Consider the following 17,736-nt stretch of genomic DNA (forward strand, 5'->3'; position numbering starts at 1 on the left):
TGCGCAGTTTGGTCAACAATTGATATTCAAATCAATTCAGCCAATATGATGGTGAAAAATAATCGTAATAGACACGTTTGAAAGTGTTACAATTTGACCATCTTGACATCTTATGGTAAATAGCCTTGTATATTTTCCTTTCCGCCATCCTCTCGTTTTGTCAGATTTTTTTCTATTTAAAAAAGCAAAGTTCATATATGTAAATATGCACGTAATATTAAGGGGTGACCGTGAAAACGTCGACAGTGAAAAAGTCGAAAATATTTTATCATGCATACATATGAAAAACGGTTAGTATATATATATATGTATATATATATATATATATATATATATATATATATATATATATATATATATATATATATATATATATATATATATCAGTGGCATGCGGTAAAAGTCTCTCTCCCCCCGTCGTACATCCTCACTTAATTTCACTTAAAAGATATATAATTTCACCGCATGCCACTCATATATATATATATATATATATATATATATATATATATATATATATATATATATATATATATATATATATATATATATTATATGTATATACATAGTACCGTTTATCATGCAACCTTTTTTTTAATCTTTCGACTTAAGATGTTTCGATTTTCGATCTTTGCCTTCCGATATTTGATTTTTCGACCTTTTCACTTTCGATTCCGTGAGGTAGACCCGTAGTTTAGACATAAAATAAGGCCTGTTATTTTTCAAACATATGTATGTGACAAGTTCATTGATAATTCGAAACTATTGGTCTTAATATTGGGTCTACCTCACGAATTATCAATGAACTTGTCACATATGTTTGAAAAATAATAGGCCTTATTTTATGTCTAAACTACATATTTTTTCATTCAAACGTTGTATGTAATTGATAGTTAAACGGTCACTTTTCGAAAAAAAATTAATGATTTATCTGGGTTAAACATATACATACATAACTTGCTCTCAATATTGTACGTGTCCTTAAGTTAACAATCGCTCGTTCCAAATTAAATTCGCATGATTTTTAGCTCGTCCTGTTTTATACAACCTACGCGATTGCAATAGTCGACAATAATTAAATATCCGAACAGAATCGTGACGTCAACGCGTTGGTATCAAGCGCCCCAAGTGCGACCATTACCGTTGACGGCTTTATTTTCTCGTTAATTCGATGCAAATTGCACAGTCGCGTTTTTTCCCCGACACTTGAAAAACAATTAAAATCTAAACGATGCTGCAATTACATCACACTGCATTACTGAAAAGTCTGTACATTTACATATTCGGATATTTGAATACAAAACAACATCAAACAATTAAAATCCAAACGATGCCGCAATTATATCATATCAGATTACGGAATACTCTACATTTGCATATGTGTGTATTTTAATAAAAATCAATATCATACGTGTAAGTATATCGATGTGTGTATTCGCGAAATTATTTCGAGAGCTTTATTTATAATTTATTCGGTATGGCTCTTCACGCGGAAACACTTGAAAATTTCTAGGCGAAAGCAACACTATCGTGTGTTGAAAAATCGATAGGCTACCCAAAAGCCTCAATGAAAGGTCGACGACGCTTTTGGAAGCATCCACTTTAACCTATTTTAAGGTGAGTCTTCCAATAGCATAAAGTACTAATCTGGGAAATCTGCCCATCTCAAAGCAGTCGACAGTTCAATAGGTCAAAGAGTCCCATTTACAACAGTTATTCAATGCAGTCGTTTACAATCGGATCATTTACATACGAATACTTATTCATTTATGCCAAACGAATAACTTCAATGCATAATATGCCTTCACTCAAATTAGAGTACATACATAAATATTATTTTATTTACAATTTTGCCATAGACATTAATCCAAGTCATCACTATGCCTATGCGAAAAAAAGGATACGAAAATAAACGTGGATACAAAACCAAAACAAGATACTAATTTTGAAGATCGATCGTTTCCGTCAATATATCGATGGTTTGGTACACAGATATTGTTTGTCCATTTTTAAATTTGTATCGCATTTTAAGTTTGTAAATGCTGGAATAATTCAGGTTTTTCCTTTCAAGGCAATTTATGTGGTAATTAATGTATACCACATAAATTATCTTGAAAGGAAAAATCTAAATTCTTCCAGCATCTATTAACTTAAAATTCGATACAAACCTAAAATTCGATATAAACTTAAAATTTGATACAAACTTTAAATTCGACACAAACTTAAAAATGGAAATAAACTATCTGTGCACCAAGCCATCGATATGTTCAAGTTTAATACCATAAATGTCACTCAGGAGGGACCCGATAATGGCATCATGGGAAAATATAAAATTCGGCCCATCATGCTGCCTTTCCCAAGTGCTAAATAAAAGTAAAAATAAATCCCCCCCCCAAACAGGTCAGCATATTTATGATTAAACAAATCCAAGCCAATAGAAATTTGGTTGAGGAGCTTGAATGCCCCTTGGCATATGTGACGAAGTCATCAAATCAGTACGTGCCACAGGAGAAGAGAACAAACAGTGATATATGCCTGAGTTGCTTGAGAACATTGGAGCTCAATTCTGCAAGAATTTGAGGATTGTTCAACAAACCAACCAGTTTTTTGTGGAAATGTTTTCCCAAATATATTCTACCACTACGTAGAAGGGAATTATAATGTATGTACATATACATATATGTAAGTATATCTGAGAAACCTCATCTGTACTCTCTCAACTCTCAAGCAATGAATTCTACATAATATATACAACGCTAAATAAAATTATGATTTTATTGGGTAATAACTCAACTAAAATTTGATATGATTTATTATTGTTTTGTACAGCTATTCGAAGTAAAAGTTAACGCTAGGGAAACTTGATTTATACATCCTGAAAGGATTTCCTTGTTGTGTCCCAGTTTCACTTCATATATAATACATACATAATTTGTATTTTAAGCCAACTTACTACATATATTTAAAACTCTATACGCATGAACGTACTATACTTGAATATTTTTCAACTATCGTACTACACTTAATAAAATTAATTCACACTTAATAATACCCACTTATGAAATATGAAATTTACCAGATCTGGCCTGTATTGTTTTCGTGCGAAATTATATATTGCCCATCAAATATCAAAAATACTTACATTTAACGATACTAATAATAAAGTATACAAATTGAGTGATTAAAGTATGTACGGGATTCCACGATATTAAAGTTTAAAGTTTTGTTGCATAATTTTATTTTTTTGAGCTTTTTTAAGCCGCGTAATTCGAGAGATGGGGACAGTTGTAAATAATCTAGCCGTGTACAAAATTAGGATTTTGCATTACGAAATACGATTGATTATGCCTTCAGCCACTTTAAATGAATACTTTCACATTTGAAATATCATTAGAATAATTAAAGTATATGTAACAGTCATACTTCGTATATGTAACGCGCGTGTGTAATGCATTACATCATGTAATGTAAAAAAATGCGATCGCTATCAATTTTTCGCAAAACATTACATATGTTTACAGCAGTTCAAGGCGAACTTGTATAATTTTAAGAACTAGTATTAACTTATACTAAGAAAAAAACTAAATACAGTTTTTTTTTATTTATTTTTGGAATAAAATGTTTTGATATAAAAAAATATTTAGTAACAGTCGAGGTGAACTAATACTTTTTTACATAATGGCGAATTGACGATTCGTTGCACATAAAAGATTTCCTGATGCGAATAATAAACACCTTGAGTGGCCGTGGAATAAATAATGACCATTGGCAGACTATTGCCAAGGTCCTGAAGATGGCCGCCTTATAAGTACATACTTCTTCCCACGCGAGCTGTTGCATTCAATTATATTCATTAAGTTTGTTTACTTTTATATCGAACTTTGAATCGAATGAACAAACACAAAACCAAACTGCGCAATCGCACATACATAACTTGCAATGAAAAATAAACCAGTTATTACATACATACATATATACTCATACATTTGCCTACCTTCAAAGTGTTTAACATGTTATCGCACATACATACATATAAAACATACCTATGCAAAGATTCTATGTTTATTTTTACAAATATGATAATGCGTCGAAAAGGTTGGCCGCTTACCACTCATCAAACCAGTTATGCAGGTATTATAAAGTTGGCGTATTATTATTCAATGAACTTGGAAATATTTACAAGAGAGAAAAACAAGGAAAAATAGTACGATTTGCGGTTAACTCATTGAATAAAAAATTGGCGACACAATAGAATACAGAAATAGGATGTGGTCTAATCTAAATCACAATACCGCATATTAATTTTCGAATTCGTCATGAATTGTATGTGATGAATGAATATGAAATCACATATCACGAGAGAATACATATTAAACCAAATGACATATTACAGATTTATTTTTCCAGATACAACTTGCACAATTTTACGCATATTTAGAAAACTGCACTTTGCACATGCGATAAAAATTTATATTTTCTAATGTTGCTTTTCCGTATCATACAAAACTATTAATCGCATTTAATACAACATACACTTAAAATACAAAATATAACACCATATGTACAAGTGTACATGATCGCATTTTCTATTTCAATTTCAATGATAGTTTTTTGGCTTCATACTAGAAATACAAACATATGTAAATATGTAATATATTTCATACATGATATTATTTGGTAACTGTTGCATGTTTACATTCTATAAAGTGTTATTAAATTCATTGGACGATGGCGTGAGCGACCGCTTCAAAAAGCATAAATTGGAGTAACGCAAAATATTTGTACAAATATAATTTTTTACAATGAATTTTAAATATTCACCAGATTTTTCAGCATGTTCTATTTTGTTAAAACTACATATTTAATAAATTGCTTATGTTTTCAATGCATTAACAAGCATTATTCAACATGGTATAACACTGTAGTAGTTTGATCATTTATAGTTAAAAGTTTATTTTTCTACTTTTCTTCATTTGCTTTTTTCATTTGCTTTTTTCAATTTTCATTATACTTTAAAGATGCAAACAATGATTTCATATTATCGAAAATTTTGTTGAATGATAATCATATTATACACATTTACATATTTGATATCATTATTTTAATACACATGTAGGCGACATATTTGACATCATTATTTTAATACACATATAGGCGACACACTATTAATAGCTCGCAATTCTGCTGACTTATTTAGCGGACTAACACAGGTGGACAGTTAAAGTAGGAAAGTAGGTTTAAAAATTAGCGTAGATAAGACCAAAATAATGTTCAATCGTTGTTGCATGCCTGATAGCATTTAATTAGATGATAAAGGAGTACAAGTAGTTAGTAATTAATGTTTAGGGAAAATGATACGACATGTAAGATAGACATTGGAAGCCAAGATGCTACACAAAATCCAATGAACTCAAAGAAATATAGAACTCTTTATGTTCGGTATAACCAGGGCCGGCCCGAGGATTTTCAGCGCTCCGGGAAATTTGAAAAACCAAAATTTGCGCCCCCTCTTAAATTTTATTAACATATGCTACACAATATAATTGAATAAAATGCAATATGAATTAAAAAAAAAAAAACACAAATTAAAATAATGAATTTAATTTCAACATCGAATATTATTATTATTCTAGGCCATTTAAAAGGGACATTTTGAACATTTTTTGTCAAATTTATTTTACTAGTTTTAGTTATTGTTTATTTTACATTAAGCCCTGGGCATAACGAGGAGAGACAGGAAACAGAATACGTGGGTGAGAAGTATGACGAGGGTAGTGCATTTTAGTGAAGATATTGGAATGGCAATGGGCGGGACACGTAGCTAACACGTGGAGAAAATAAGTACTAGAATGGTATCCGAGAGTGTAAAAGGATGAAAGGAAGGCCGCTAGGAAGGTGGGTGGACGAAATTGGGAAGATGTGTGGGGGGCGATGGATGAAAGTTGCGCAAAACAGATTCAAAAGGATGGGTGTTGGAGAGGCTTTCAGCCAGCAATGGATGATGAGAAGCTGTAGATAATGATGATATCATATCACATTAGCACATTTTGATCCACTATTTACGGTTCGTGTTAGTTGTGAAAAGCATCATTAATTTAATTAATTTCTGTTACTGCTCTCTAAAATTTGATTTTTAGATTCGGAAAATATAGCCTTCTTAAAATACATACATACATAAATTATAAGAAAAATAAAACTTGAATATAATAAAAAAAAGTGGTTGCTTGTTTGCATCACAATAATTGTGATGAAAACAAGAACAGATCATTTATTTTTGGAAAACAATAAATAGTCAATCAATGAGTAAACTGGTATTATTACCATTCCACTAGTAACGAATATATCTCGACAATGGCCTATAAATTGCAGTACGATGACTAAGCCAATTTCCGCTGCAGACAAGGTTTTTGATTTATACGATTCTAATTCTAAGCGACTACTATTATAGATATATTCGCACACGTACATATGCATATATGTATGTATATGTCTGATATAGCATATACCCATGTATGTATTTATAAACAACAAATAAAAATATAAAAAGATAAAGATAGGTGAATGTCATACGAACCAGCACCGCCTAGTTTTTTTTTTTAATTAGACTGATTTATATTCCGTGTTATCCAAAAACGGGCGTAATATTTTAAGCGCCGATTTCAATTTTGAACCACACTGTATTAAAAGCACACGCCCAAATGCAATACCGAGGCGTCCGCGTTAAAATCCCCAAAAGCCTACCAGTCACGCAATAGCGCTGTAAACCCATCCCATAAAACCGAAAAAAAAAATGTTGTTTCGCCGAGAATCTATTCAATTCATCCATCATTTCATTTGAGATCGCTTTCACTGTTAGCATTATTAATGTGCGCCATATTCGAATCAATTTTCATTCGGCTTTTCATCGATTTTTCCCCCCGACTTTTCACTGCTAAAATACTATTAGTATACGAGTCATTAAAAATCGTCGCCGTCTTCATCACAATTCTTCATATTAAAGCCAAGAAAACGCCGAAATGGAAAACAATAGCAAAGAAAACGGATTGAACTTTCATTGTTTCACTCTCTCGTGGGAATTGTGAAATATCGGTCAACTATTCAACAATAATCTTATGTATATTTTTGCGATTTTATATGTATCGGTATATAAATATAATACAGTTCTCACTGTTGTGTCATTGTTCGACAGTCACATGTTCTATACTAAGTTTAGCACTATCTCAGCTTTCCGGTTTCGAGATTTTCCCTAGTCATGTGCTTACTATGATAATGTTAATGAATCATTTACAATGACATAAGGTCAACACCGCTAATACCACACATGACGTATTACATATGATTCATTTGACATGTTTTACAATTTATCACATACTTAAACTATAATAATATACGTAAGTATCAGAATCTTAAAAAAAAATTATGGTAGCGATGATTAATCACATTTTTGTACACAACGATGAAAGATGGATGATATTGGCATCTGGGACGCATACAGAAAACATGACGGTTTTATCTAGGTTAATGGAGATTGACACTAACTTACTTTAAGTTTTAGCCGATAAAAAATTGGATAATGACAGCTGAAAAAAAAAGGTTTGTGCTCTTAAGAAATACGTAAAATGTTTCAACATAGCACATCTAGATACAAACTTTCTAATTAATGTTGAATTTTCTCTCTAAGCACGTCAAAATATCATGTAATAACACTTTTTAAGATACATACATATGTATATAGTTTTAAATGTTTCATTTTTCATCTCTTCATTATTAGAAAATCGACATTTTCACACACTATATTTTATTTTAAAAAATCAATACAACAGATACTTGACAGGTAGCCCCAAAGCGTCACTGTGGTTTTAATACAAATATAAATATACATAAAACAAGAATAATAAAAAAAATTAAAAACTAATCAATAATAAAGATAATTATATCGTGCTATGTACATATGTATGTAGGATGTGTTCGACCAACTCAACATAACTGGCATTGAAGAGCTCCAAGGAATGAGCCAGTAAGTTGAGGAATCGAAAAGCTTTCGAGAGGGGCAATTCATGAGCACGTTTTTTTAGCCCTAATTGGCAACAAGATATCATGCTTTCGCAAAATCCTATGATTTTCCGGTTAATTTTTAATATGAACCTAATACGTAGAAGTGATGAATGTTGATTAATTGACATGTTAACCGAGTAAACATCTGCCATTAAATAACAAAGACAATTAGTTGTGTATGTGTAATTCGTTTCTGATTGGCTGTCGTTAAATATTTAAATAAATCTGATTCAAATAAATTTAATAAAAAATACAGTAAAAATAGCAAATGAATGCTTACCGGTATATTGATCATATTTAAGCGGTTTGACTTACAAATACTAGTAATATATAAATAAAACAACGGAACATTCTGAAACATTTTGAAAAATATGTGTATAGATATATACATATGTATATTTATAGATATCATTGAAGTATTCTAAATACGCTACATTGATAACTTTACACGCGGTATGTAATTTGGTTGATCGAATTGAAGGACGTGTTTGTACAAATGTTTTATACGATAGACAAATATTATAATTTCGAATTTTTATTAAAGTTCATATGTATATTAGTATGTTAAAAATTTGATTTTGCATATTAATATTCAAAAATTTGACACGGCATATACATACATATGTATGTATGTATCCATAGATACATTCATACACAATTTAAAATATGAACGTATGTTTCTTTTTCAGAAAAGTTACAGATACGAACAGTGAAAATGTTATGTGCATTATTCAAGTACTTATTATAATTGTTGAAAAATTTTCATAATAACTATTGCGTGAACACTTAAAATTACAAAAGGTGCAAAATTAAATACGAAATATGCAAAGATCGATAAATTTTCCGACGTCATACGGGAATATTGTAAACGTAAGTGGGTTAAATTTTGATGACTTATTTAGATAAACACAGTGTATCTTTCGATCGAAAGATATGCAATATATTAATTTTCGCGTAGACCCCAAATTCTATCAAAATCCAAATATTATTATCGTCTATTTGATTTTATATTACATTTCAGATATTTTATCTTATAATATGGCTAATACCATAGAAATACATACGCAGTTTAGTTGATATTTATGCAGCTAGTTTACCATAAAAATATGATACATACGCAGTTCTACAATAATTGATGCGATAATTAGTAACGACAGGTGCGCAACAACCGTTGTTGAAGTTGGAACAACGGAAATTGTTATCATTGTTATATGTAAGTGAACGACTCGCCAAGAATACTAAAATCAGCAAAAGCAAAGCCAATATTACTTTTTATGTAGATAAATATAATAAAATAAAGATTATTTATAATTTCCGCAAAAAGTACAAATGTAAACGAACAAGGGGAACGAGGTCTTGAAGATTTTAAAGGTTTACATACATATACTCAGCATACCTGTTCATAAACCGGACAAGATCACCTTGGTGACTTTTTATTTTTATTTTACATATAAAACAACCAATGAAAGTCATTGACAAATTTATTATTTAATTATTTGACTTGGAGTGATTTTGCGTGTTTATTATTTGCAACTTTACTTTACGAACTTTATTTTTCTCTTTTATATTTCGAAAAATTATTTATTTCTTCAATTGAAAAATATATTAAAAATTCATTTAATTCTAATAAAAATTCTATTATTAACTAAACTAACCGATTTCGACTTTTCACAAATATGTAGCTAGTGAAATAAACTTTATGTATAAATGACATCAACAAATTACGATTTTTTGGCAGTTACATTTGTAAATATGTATATACATATGTATGTACATACATACATAGGTACGTAGTGACTAGGGTTTCCGATTTCCCGGACATTATTCAATTTCTAGAGCACAGGACGAAGCTTGGGATCGATCCCGGGATCCCGGCACAAATGATTTAAAAAGTTTTTTTTTGCAATATAATTTATTTTTATTAATATAAAAATTTATTTATTGAAGTCAACTTTGATAACTCCTTAATCAATTTTTCATTCATCGTCAAACACACAATATGTCTCATCTTCATCAGAATCAATAAGAGTTTCTTCCATTGTGGAATCGTCTATACAAGAATGATACACTCGTTTCATAATAGTTTCATCGTAGGATATATCAGGTCAGTCCATAAGTTCGTGCGCATTTTCAGGCAATTTTTAAATAGTGAAATGACGGACAGGAAATGTTTAAATGAAAAATGACGAAAGACTGTTCCATGAGATGAATCCATCCTTTCTGCGATCCGATCCACTGTTAAGTGTGGCTCTGACTCCACAAGATTTTTAAAAAATCGTTATCAGAATTAACAGGACGTCCCGAACGGGATTCATCATAAACGCTGATTTTTCCAACTTTAAAATGTTTTAACCATTTCTGGGCAGTCCTTACACTGATAGTATTTTCACCATGTACACTATTATTTTTTATCGCTGCAGATCTGGCAGATTCGCCACACGAAAATAATAAGTATAAAACAGATCGTTTGTATTGATTATCGATATTCATTTTTATGGGTACTTATATGCGTCCGATATTTACGAAAATTGGTGACAGACTGACTAATACATTAGTCAAGCGATGACGAATTTTGACAGGTTCGAAATCTTTTTGGTTTAGTCATGAGTCATCGTGAAACCCGTGCATGTTGAAAATGCGCACGAACTTATGGACTGACCTGATACATTCACCTTAATTAAACCATTAAAAGAAAGTTTTGATTTAAATATTTTTCCCGGGATACGGGACTTCAAAAATTGCACGAATTCCTGGAAATCTCTGTTCTAGGTCAACCCGGGCAGAAACCCTAGTACGTGTTTATAAATATATGTACAATGTATGTACATATGTACATACTAATGTAATTTTGAAATCAATATTCTCATTTGTAGTTTATAGTTTTAGGTTTTTTTACTTTACTGTTTAGATAAAATACTTAGATAAGATATTCCATATACTACACTAATAATAAGTAATTTAAAATACAATAGAGAAAAATATATCTATAGTCAATGTCAATGATTAAAATAACTTAATTTTACATACATACATACATACATACATACATATGTACATACATATATATGTACATATGTCCATATAATACATAATAATTATACATAGCTTGCGGATAGGAGAAAAATTAGGATAACTCCCAATGGATACACGTGTAATAATACAAGTCCAATAAATACGTAAACCGTATTTAATGTAATTAGAAAGTACATACATATGTATATTTATTTTATTGCCTGACCATGACTCAATACATTAATTGGATATAAGTATGCTCTCCCCTGCTCTCTTGAGTCCCTCTCCTGAAGTACTTGTACATATACATATGTATATGTACATTTAAAGTACAATAAAGTGTATATACATACATATATACCTACTCTTGAACCAGTCAATTATCCAGCATCATGAAAGTGACCAACGCGACCTCGGGTTCAATGAAACCGAACAAAACTCTTTGCCAAACTGTGTTGGCATAACGGTAACGAAGTTACCATGTTATGACTACAAAAAAGGTACTACAGTTTCAAAGGGAAATTCGTATCGAAAATTTGACTTGATTTATCACGCAGTGTACCTACGCGTAGGTTGAAAGGGCACGCGTGCAAAACTAATGTCAAGCATATGTCAAATCGTATGAAAATATATGCATATTAGAACAATACACATAAATATATATATATATATATATATATATATATATATATATATATATATATATATATATATATATATATATATATATATATAATATGTTCAAATTATTCCTATATAATTTATATGACGTTTGATGAATTTATGGTGGATGTACAAATAATTTGCTAGTGTTATATTCAAAAGGAAAATTAGAACGTCGAATGATCCTTGGGTAGATGAACAACAAAGTACATATCGAAAATATGTGAAGTACAGTGTATGAAGGTTGCCCTAGTTCAGCAGAAATGGAAAAGGGTTGATTTCGGTAGTGGATGGTTAAAGACTTATTTATGTATGATGAATGGCAATTACATACATATACACATATATGCTTACGTATGTCCACACTAACATAAAATATCTATCTATCAATTGATACTAAAAAATTCGTTTGTATTTAAGGTTTAAAATACATTTTGAAAGTATTACATTTGACAGTTGGGATTTGTATTTGCAGGTTCATGAACGCATATTGAATTTATTATTATTAAAAAAGGAAAACCTGATATGTTTTGGAATAACCCAAAATTAATCAATTTCGTATAATAATTAAATAATCATTTGATTTATTAAATATTTTATCAATGTAAAAATCTGCTCACATCTTATTATAATTACTTTTCCAATAATTATAAAACGTTTTAGCATAATGGTATTTAAATTAAACTTGTTCATTATAATGTAATCTACATATTACATTGTATTATCTGGAGACTTTTAATATGTCTCTTGCAATATTATTATATAATCAATTTATTAATGTTATGCATATTAATTAAATAAATATGTAAATAATCGTTTAATGCATACCACTAAAAGAGTTTTCATCTATGAGAAGAGTTTTCCGACCAAACATTGTTTACGAATCCCTCTTAAATATAAAGTTTGATATTTTGATCATATCGATCGATTGAACCATTAGACGATTTGTAAATTTGGCACCGTGGGATATTTTTCATTAAATTTTATTGGCCGAACAATTAATATGTACCCACCCTATGTACACACATACATATCTATCCGTATGACACAATTTAGTCAAATGTCGACCTTATTTCGATCGAACACCCAAACAACAGACACTTAATAGTTATTGCACATCAAACGGTATCCGCACTATTAGGACCGTTTTTGCGGAGATGATGTCATCGCCGCTGAAAGCATTCCGCGATATTTACAATTGTTTATATTTCCGTTAACGGTGTGACAGCTAGAAATTCTTCGTTAACCGAAAAAATCAAAAGCGAGAGCAAGGGCAGAATCGTTATTTTAAAACGAGTTCGATTCATTCGGATCGAGAAAATCAACCGGTCAATGAATTCGCGATGTTGTTACACGTGTACGAGTTTATGATGAAGAAATTTTAATATATTTCAAAAGAATATAAATATAATATGTAGAAGCCTGATTACTTCAATAATTATAGACAGTAAATTATTTATTATGAGTGCAAATTTTTTTGCAATTTTCCAGAATTATTTTCCAAATTTTCCTTTCGAATACATATACTTATGTATAATTTATTAAGAAATATAGAGGTGCGTTTTAACTGACGAGATTTTCAAACAAAATAAGGCTATGCAAACATGTACTGTAAATGTGTTTGTATACAAACACGTCAAATATGAAAAATGTAGTTCTAAGCAAAATACTGTTAAATATTTTAATATATTTTGATGCGCGATGATTAGCGTGCAGGTACGCTGTTGCGGATATTAAAACTAGAAAAACGTTTTCCGTAAAGCGCTCATTTTAATATTACACCGATACTGAAACATTGAAAATCTAAATTGCGTCGATAAAAATAGCTTTCATAAATCGAGCCAACAATTTAGTTGTTATAAAAGTATGCTCGATTCAAATATGTATTCAAAACAAATGAAACGCGTTACAGATAAAACGGTTCGGAAAGCTGTCAAATTTTCGAATCGCGCATAACGTAACACTGCAAACAACGGCCATAGTTTGACGGGGGAAATACACAACGTGGTCAACGTGCATCGAACGAAAGCAAACACAGTTTTGTTTGTAAATATATAAACACATTTGTTTTGAACTGACCGTGAGTTTTGCCGAGGTGATCTCGCAGTCTGTTGAGCTCTTTGGAGCCGACTTTCGTTCTAGTGTGCATTTGAATCTTTCTGGGCGATCTGGCCATCATTTATCACACACATGGACGATCCGCGATTCGCGATTCGCGATCCGCAAACTACGAGCCACACCACGCCGCGCCCGCCAAACTTGCCGGTGGCCCCACCACTGAACGTGGACACCAAACGGCGAACACTGAACACTAAACAGAGAACACCGACTGGTGTCCGTGTGTCGATGTCGTGTTGAGGCTCACCTGCTTGTTGCCCCCACTCGAATTCGCGTCCTCCGCTCTCCTCGCTCTTTTCCCTTCCTTCTGCAGCAGAGCCTCCGCCCCCTCGTTTTGCTGCATCGCGAATTCGCCACTTTGCCTTGCCGCCTCCAACCGACCGCGGCCGTACAAACATTCCCGTTGTCAACACGACCGTAATAACAGCGCCAATGGTTTCGAATTTGACGTAAAATTTATTGTGACCTACTTGCATAGGTGCTGTTTAGAAAATTAGCTATGCACACTATGCAAAGATCCATGGTAAACATACAGACGAATGGCAAACTTCAGATCTCTTCGATGTTGATATTTGATATTCAATCACTACCTACCCGCTAATAATCTAATGACGATCGTTTTGGTTACTTATCGAATACAGTCAAATAATAACTAAGATTCGACCCATGTACATATGTACATATACAGTGTTAATAATTCGTCAATATGTATTTGACAGGTGATATCATCGTTTGTTTTTGACCAATTGAATATTGGTGACATCATTCAAATTTCAAGTTCGCTGAAATTACGTTTGTAATATTTCGACAATATTAAAGCAAGTGAATATCAATATTTCGAATTGTATAAATGCAGAACATTTGAATTTAGAGTCTCAAAAGAGCAAGGATCAAAAATATCCACTACACCTACTGACTGATCTTTTTTACTCCCGATCTATGTATGTACATCTTACTAAATTAATTCGTACTGTTTTTAGCAGAACAGTACTGGTTTTTTGAGTATCTGTCCTGGTAAGTTGTGAGATAAAACCAGTACACTTTTTTATCTAATAGATGAATTTAAATACACAAAGCGTTCAGCGAAAGTGATGTCTCCTACGAAAATATTGTCTTTGTTTACCAGGAACATATGCATCTGCCGAAGGATTTTTACATACCTCTTCTTAGCTTGCAAACGATTTGGTCGTGTGACAAAGTTTGAGTTTTAATAATAAGAATAATTTTAACCAGTAATGTGTAGAATTTTATAAGAGCATTAAAGAAAATTAATTCTTTATGTTAGTATTTAATAATGGAAGTATTTAGATTTTTTTTAATAAAATGTCCTTGTTTTCAATTTTAAATAAATGGTCGCCTTATACTACGTTGTAATTCTCCGATACAAGTGAATTTTCTACGAATTAATATTTTTAATTATATATCCTACTAGTAGTTTTACCCGGCTTCGCTCGGTATTTGTAATATAAACGGCTTAAACATGGCAAAACAATCTAATAGTAAACATTCATTTGTTATTTTATTAAATTTATTTAAATAGAAAAAAGATAATATTCAACGATGTCGGTATCGTCGTCATAGAAAGTTTGATTTGTTTTCGATGTTCCCAACAAACCTTACGTACAAAGTTTCTTGTGAAATTACATATATATTAGATGTAAGATGTATGGTATTTGTATTACATATCTATTTTTTGCATTGCATTTCTTAGTCATTTTTAAGGACGCGCCTGTTCTTAAGTATGGAACTACATAAACAATATCTTATTATTATCTTCGCAAAAATATCAAGTTTCATGTTTATTTTATGTATACATAATTGCAGATTCTTTTTTTTTTGTAAATTTTATTATATACATACATACATACATATGTATATTGTGAAGAATCGAAATAAATATGTTTTTACGTAAATAAATTTGAAATATCACAGTCCTACATTTATTTTAAACTCTAATTTTAGTATTTATTTATTTATTTTTAATATATACCAGGAAGGCCTAACAGGTAACCCAAATGCGCCTTCCTGACCAGAAACATTTTACATTTGATACAAGTATTATACAAAGTAAATACGTATCAATTAACACCCACAGAGACATCTATTGTCAAATTTGTAAATTTGCAGCATTTTTAAACTATTCAGCGAAATTCAGTAAATATATATCAATTAATATACACAGATACATTAACGGTCAGATTTGTAAATTTGCAGCATTTTTTATACAATTCAGCGAAATGCGAATGCTGAAAACTCGAGATTTGCTAGAAAATGTGTAAGGTTGCCAATTTGTTAGAACAATTTCAATGAAAATCAGATAAATTGGTAAACTCTGATAGGAAACGATCGACCTGGAGTCATAATTCAAGGTCTGGCCAGCAGAAACCAGTGGGATTTGAACTCGTGACCACTCTGTTCAAAGAATTATATGCTAACCACTAGTCTATTCTGTTAGTAATAAATGTGTCGTAGCACTTTTTGTATTAAATATTACGTTCTAGTGTTATATTAAACTATTTGAGGCGAATTTTTCATTTTCAGACTTTACGGTATTTGTTCAAAATGCAACCAAATTTCAAAAGCTGTAAATATACTCGAATATTGTAATGTACATATTTTAAAATTGACAATAATTATATTTCGAAATAGAACCAAGTATGTATCCTCTATGTATACTTCAAATATGTAATAAATATGTATACTCTAAAAGTGAAATTGAAGCACCAGATGAGTTTTCATAATGCACTTATTTTCGAGTGTTCCAGACATTTCTTCACATACCATTCCAGCGAGCAGTCGCCAGCACGCATTCATATGTACATATATACATACATATGTACACCACTTCATAGCGAGATCGATCTCATGTAATACGCAATATAGATAGGTGAAGAAGTTTGTTCGCTTAAGCTTTATATAAATCATTACCCAAAGCAGATGAGTGTATATAAAGGTTTATTGAAGTCGGCTCAGTCTGGCTCGCGCTGATAATATTAGTGAAACTCCGATTAAAGTATAATTTTAAATATGTAACCACAGGCTCCTGGCCTTTTTCAGGTGGAGACACCTTTTTATAAAAACCAAGTGATCCGCGACCCCAAAACATTTGAAAAATACATTTTTAATTAATAAAGTTTCAATGCTGCCAGCCAAATCAGGTACATTAGAATTAGATGCCACACTTTTATTTCATCTTATGTGGCACGTACCAATTTAATGGCTTGATTTTTAAATGCTTTTTATTATTACGAAATTATGTTCACAATACATGTTATATCTATTTTTATAGCTACTGATCTACTGATCATTTTCTATTTTACAATTTAATTTAATTAGGTTAGTAATCATAGTATTATATTGTTCTAATGTTAATCTACAGCATAATAGGAAAAAGAGCTCAAAACCTATTTACAATCCTTATAAATGCTCATAATACATCTAATACATAATATTAATTAAATACTCACTAAAGTCGATGATCTAAAGCAGATTGTGTTTAGGTAATCTGTGTTTATACCTGAAGGGTATAGACATTTTGTTGTAATCACCGAGACTCTTCACAAGTGTGTTAGTGTGGTTATTAGTGATTCTGTCATATAATCTACTGGTTAGTTTGATAGTAATGTCTGTAACAAATATTATATATGGCATGCAGTTTTTTCAAGTTAGTATATATGGTTGTATTATAAATTATTTTTAGGGATTTATTTTGTATTACTTGGAGCTTGGAAAGGTTAGTATTCGAGGCGTTATTCCATACAGGTGAAGCATATGTTAATAATGGTAATATGAGCGCGCGATATAATTTTATTTTATTTTGAGTTGATATAGAACTATGGCGATTAAATATTGGATATATTGAGGATATACCCCGCATCACCTTGCATT

At 31.0% G+C, this 17,736-nt stretch overlaps 1 protein-coding gene across 2 annotated transcripts in view; it reads right to left on the reverse strand.

The window, feature by feature from the left end:
- LOC143913729 (phosphatidylcholine:ceramide cholinephosphotransferase 2-like) overlaps positions 1–14,502 on the reverse strand; it is a 79,073-nt gene extending 64,571 nt beyond the window's left edge. The window contains exon 1 of one of the 2 annotated variants that reach the window (XM_077433700.1): positions 13,810–14,036. In XM_077433700.1, the coding sequence (XP_077289826.1) occupies positions 13,810–13,909 (100 nt within the window). In that variant the 5' untranslated portion in view covers positions 13,910–14,036. Of the gene's footprint in view, positions 1–13,809 lie in introns of both variants that reach the window. The other variant, XM_077433696.1, reaches the window with a different exon arrangement.
- Positions 14,503–17,736: the final 3,234 nt, after the last annotated feature.

Source organism: Arctopsyche grandis, chromosome 6 (assembly GCF_051622035.1).
Source record: "Arctopsyche grandis isolate Sample6627 chromosome 6, ASM5162203v2, whole genome shotgun sequence".
Classification (NCBI taxonomy): Eukaryota; Metazoa; Arthropoda; class Insecta; order Trichoptera; family Hydropsychidae; genus Arctopsyche; species Arctopsyche grandis.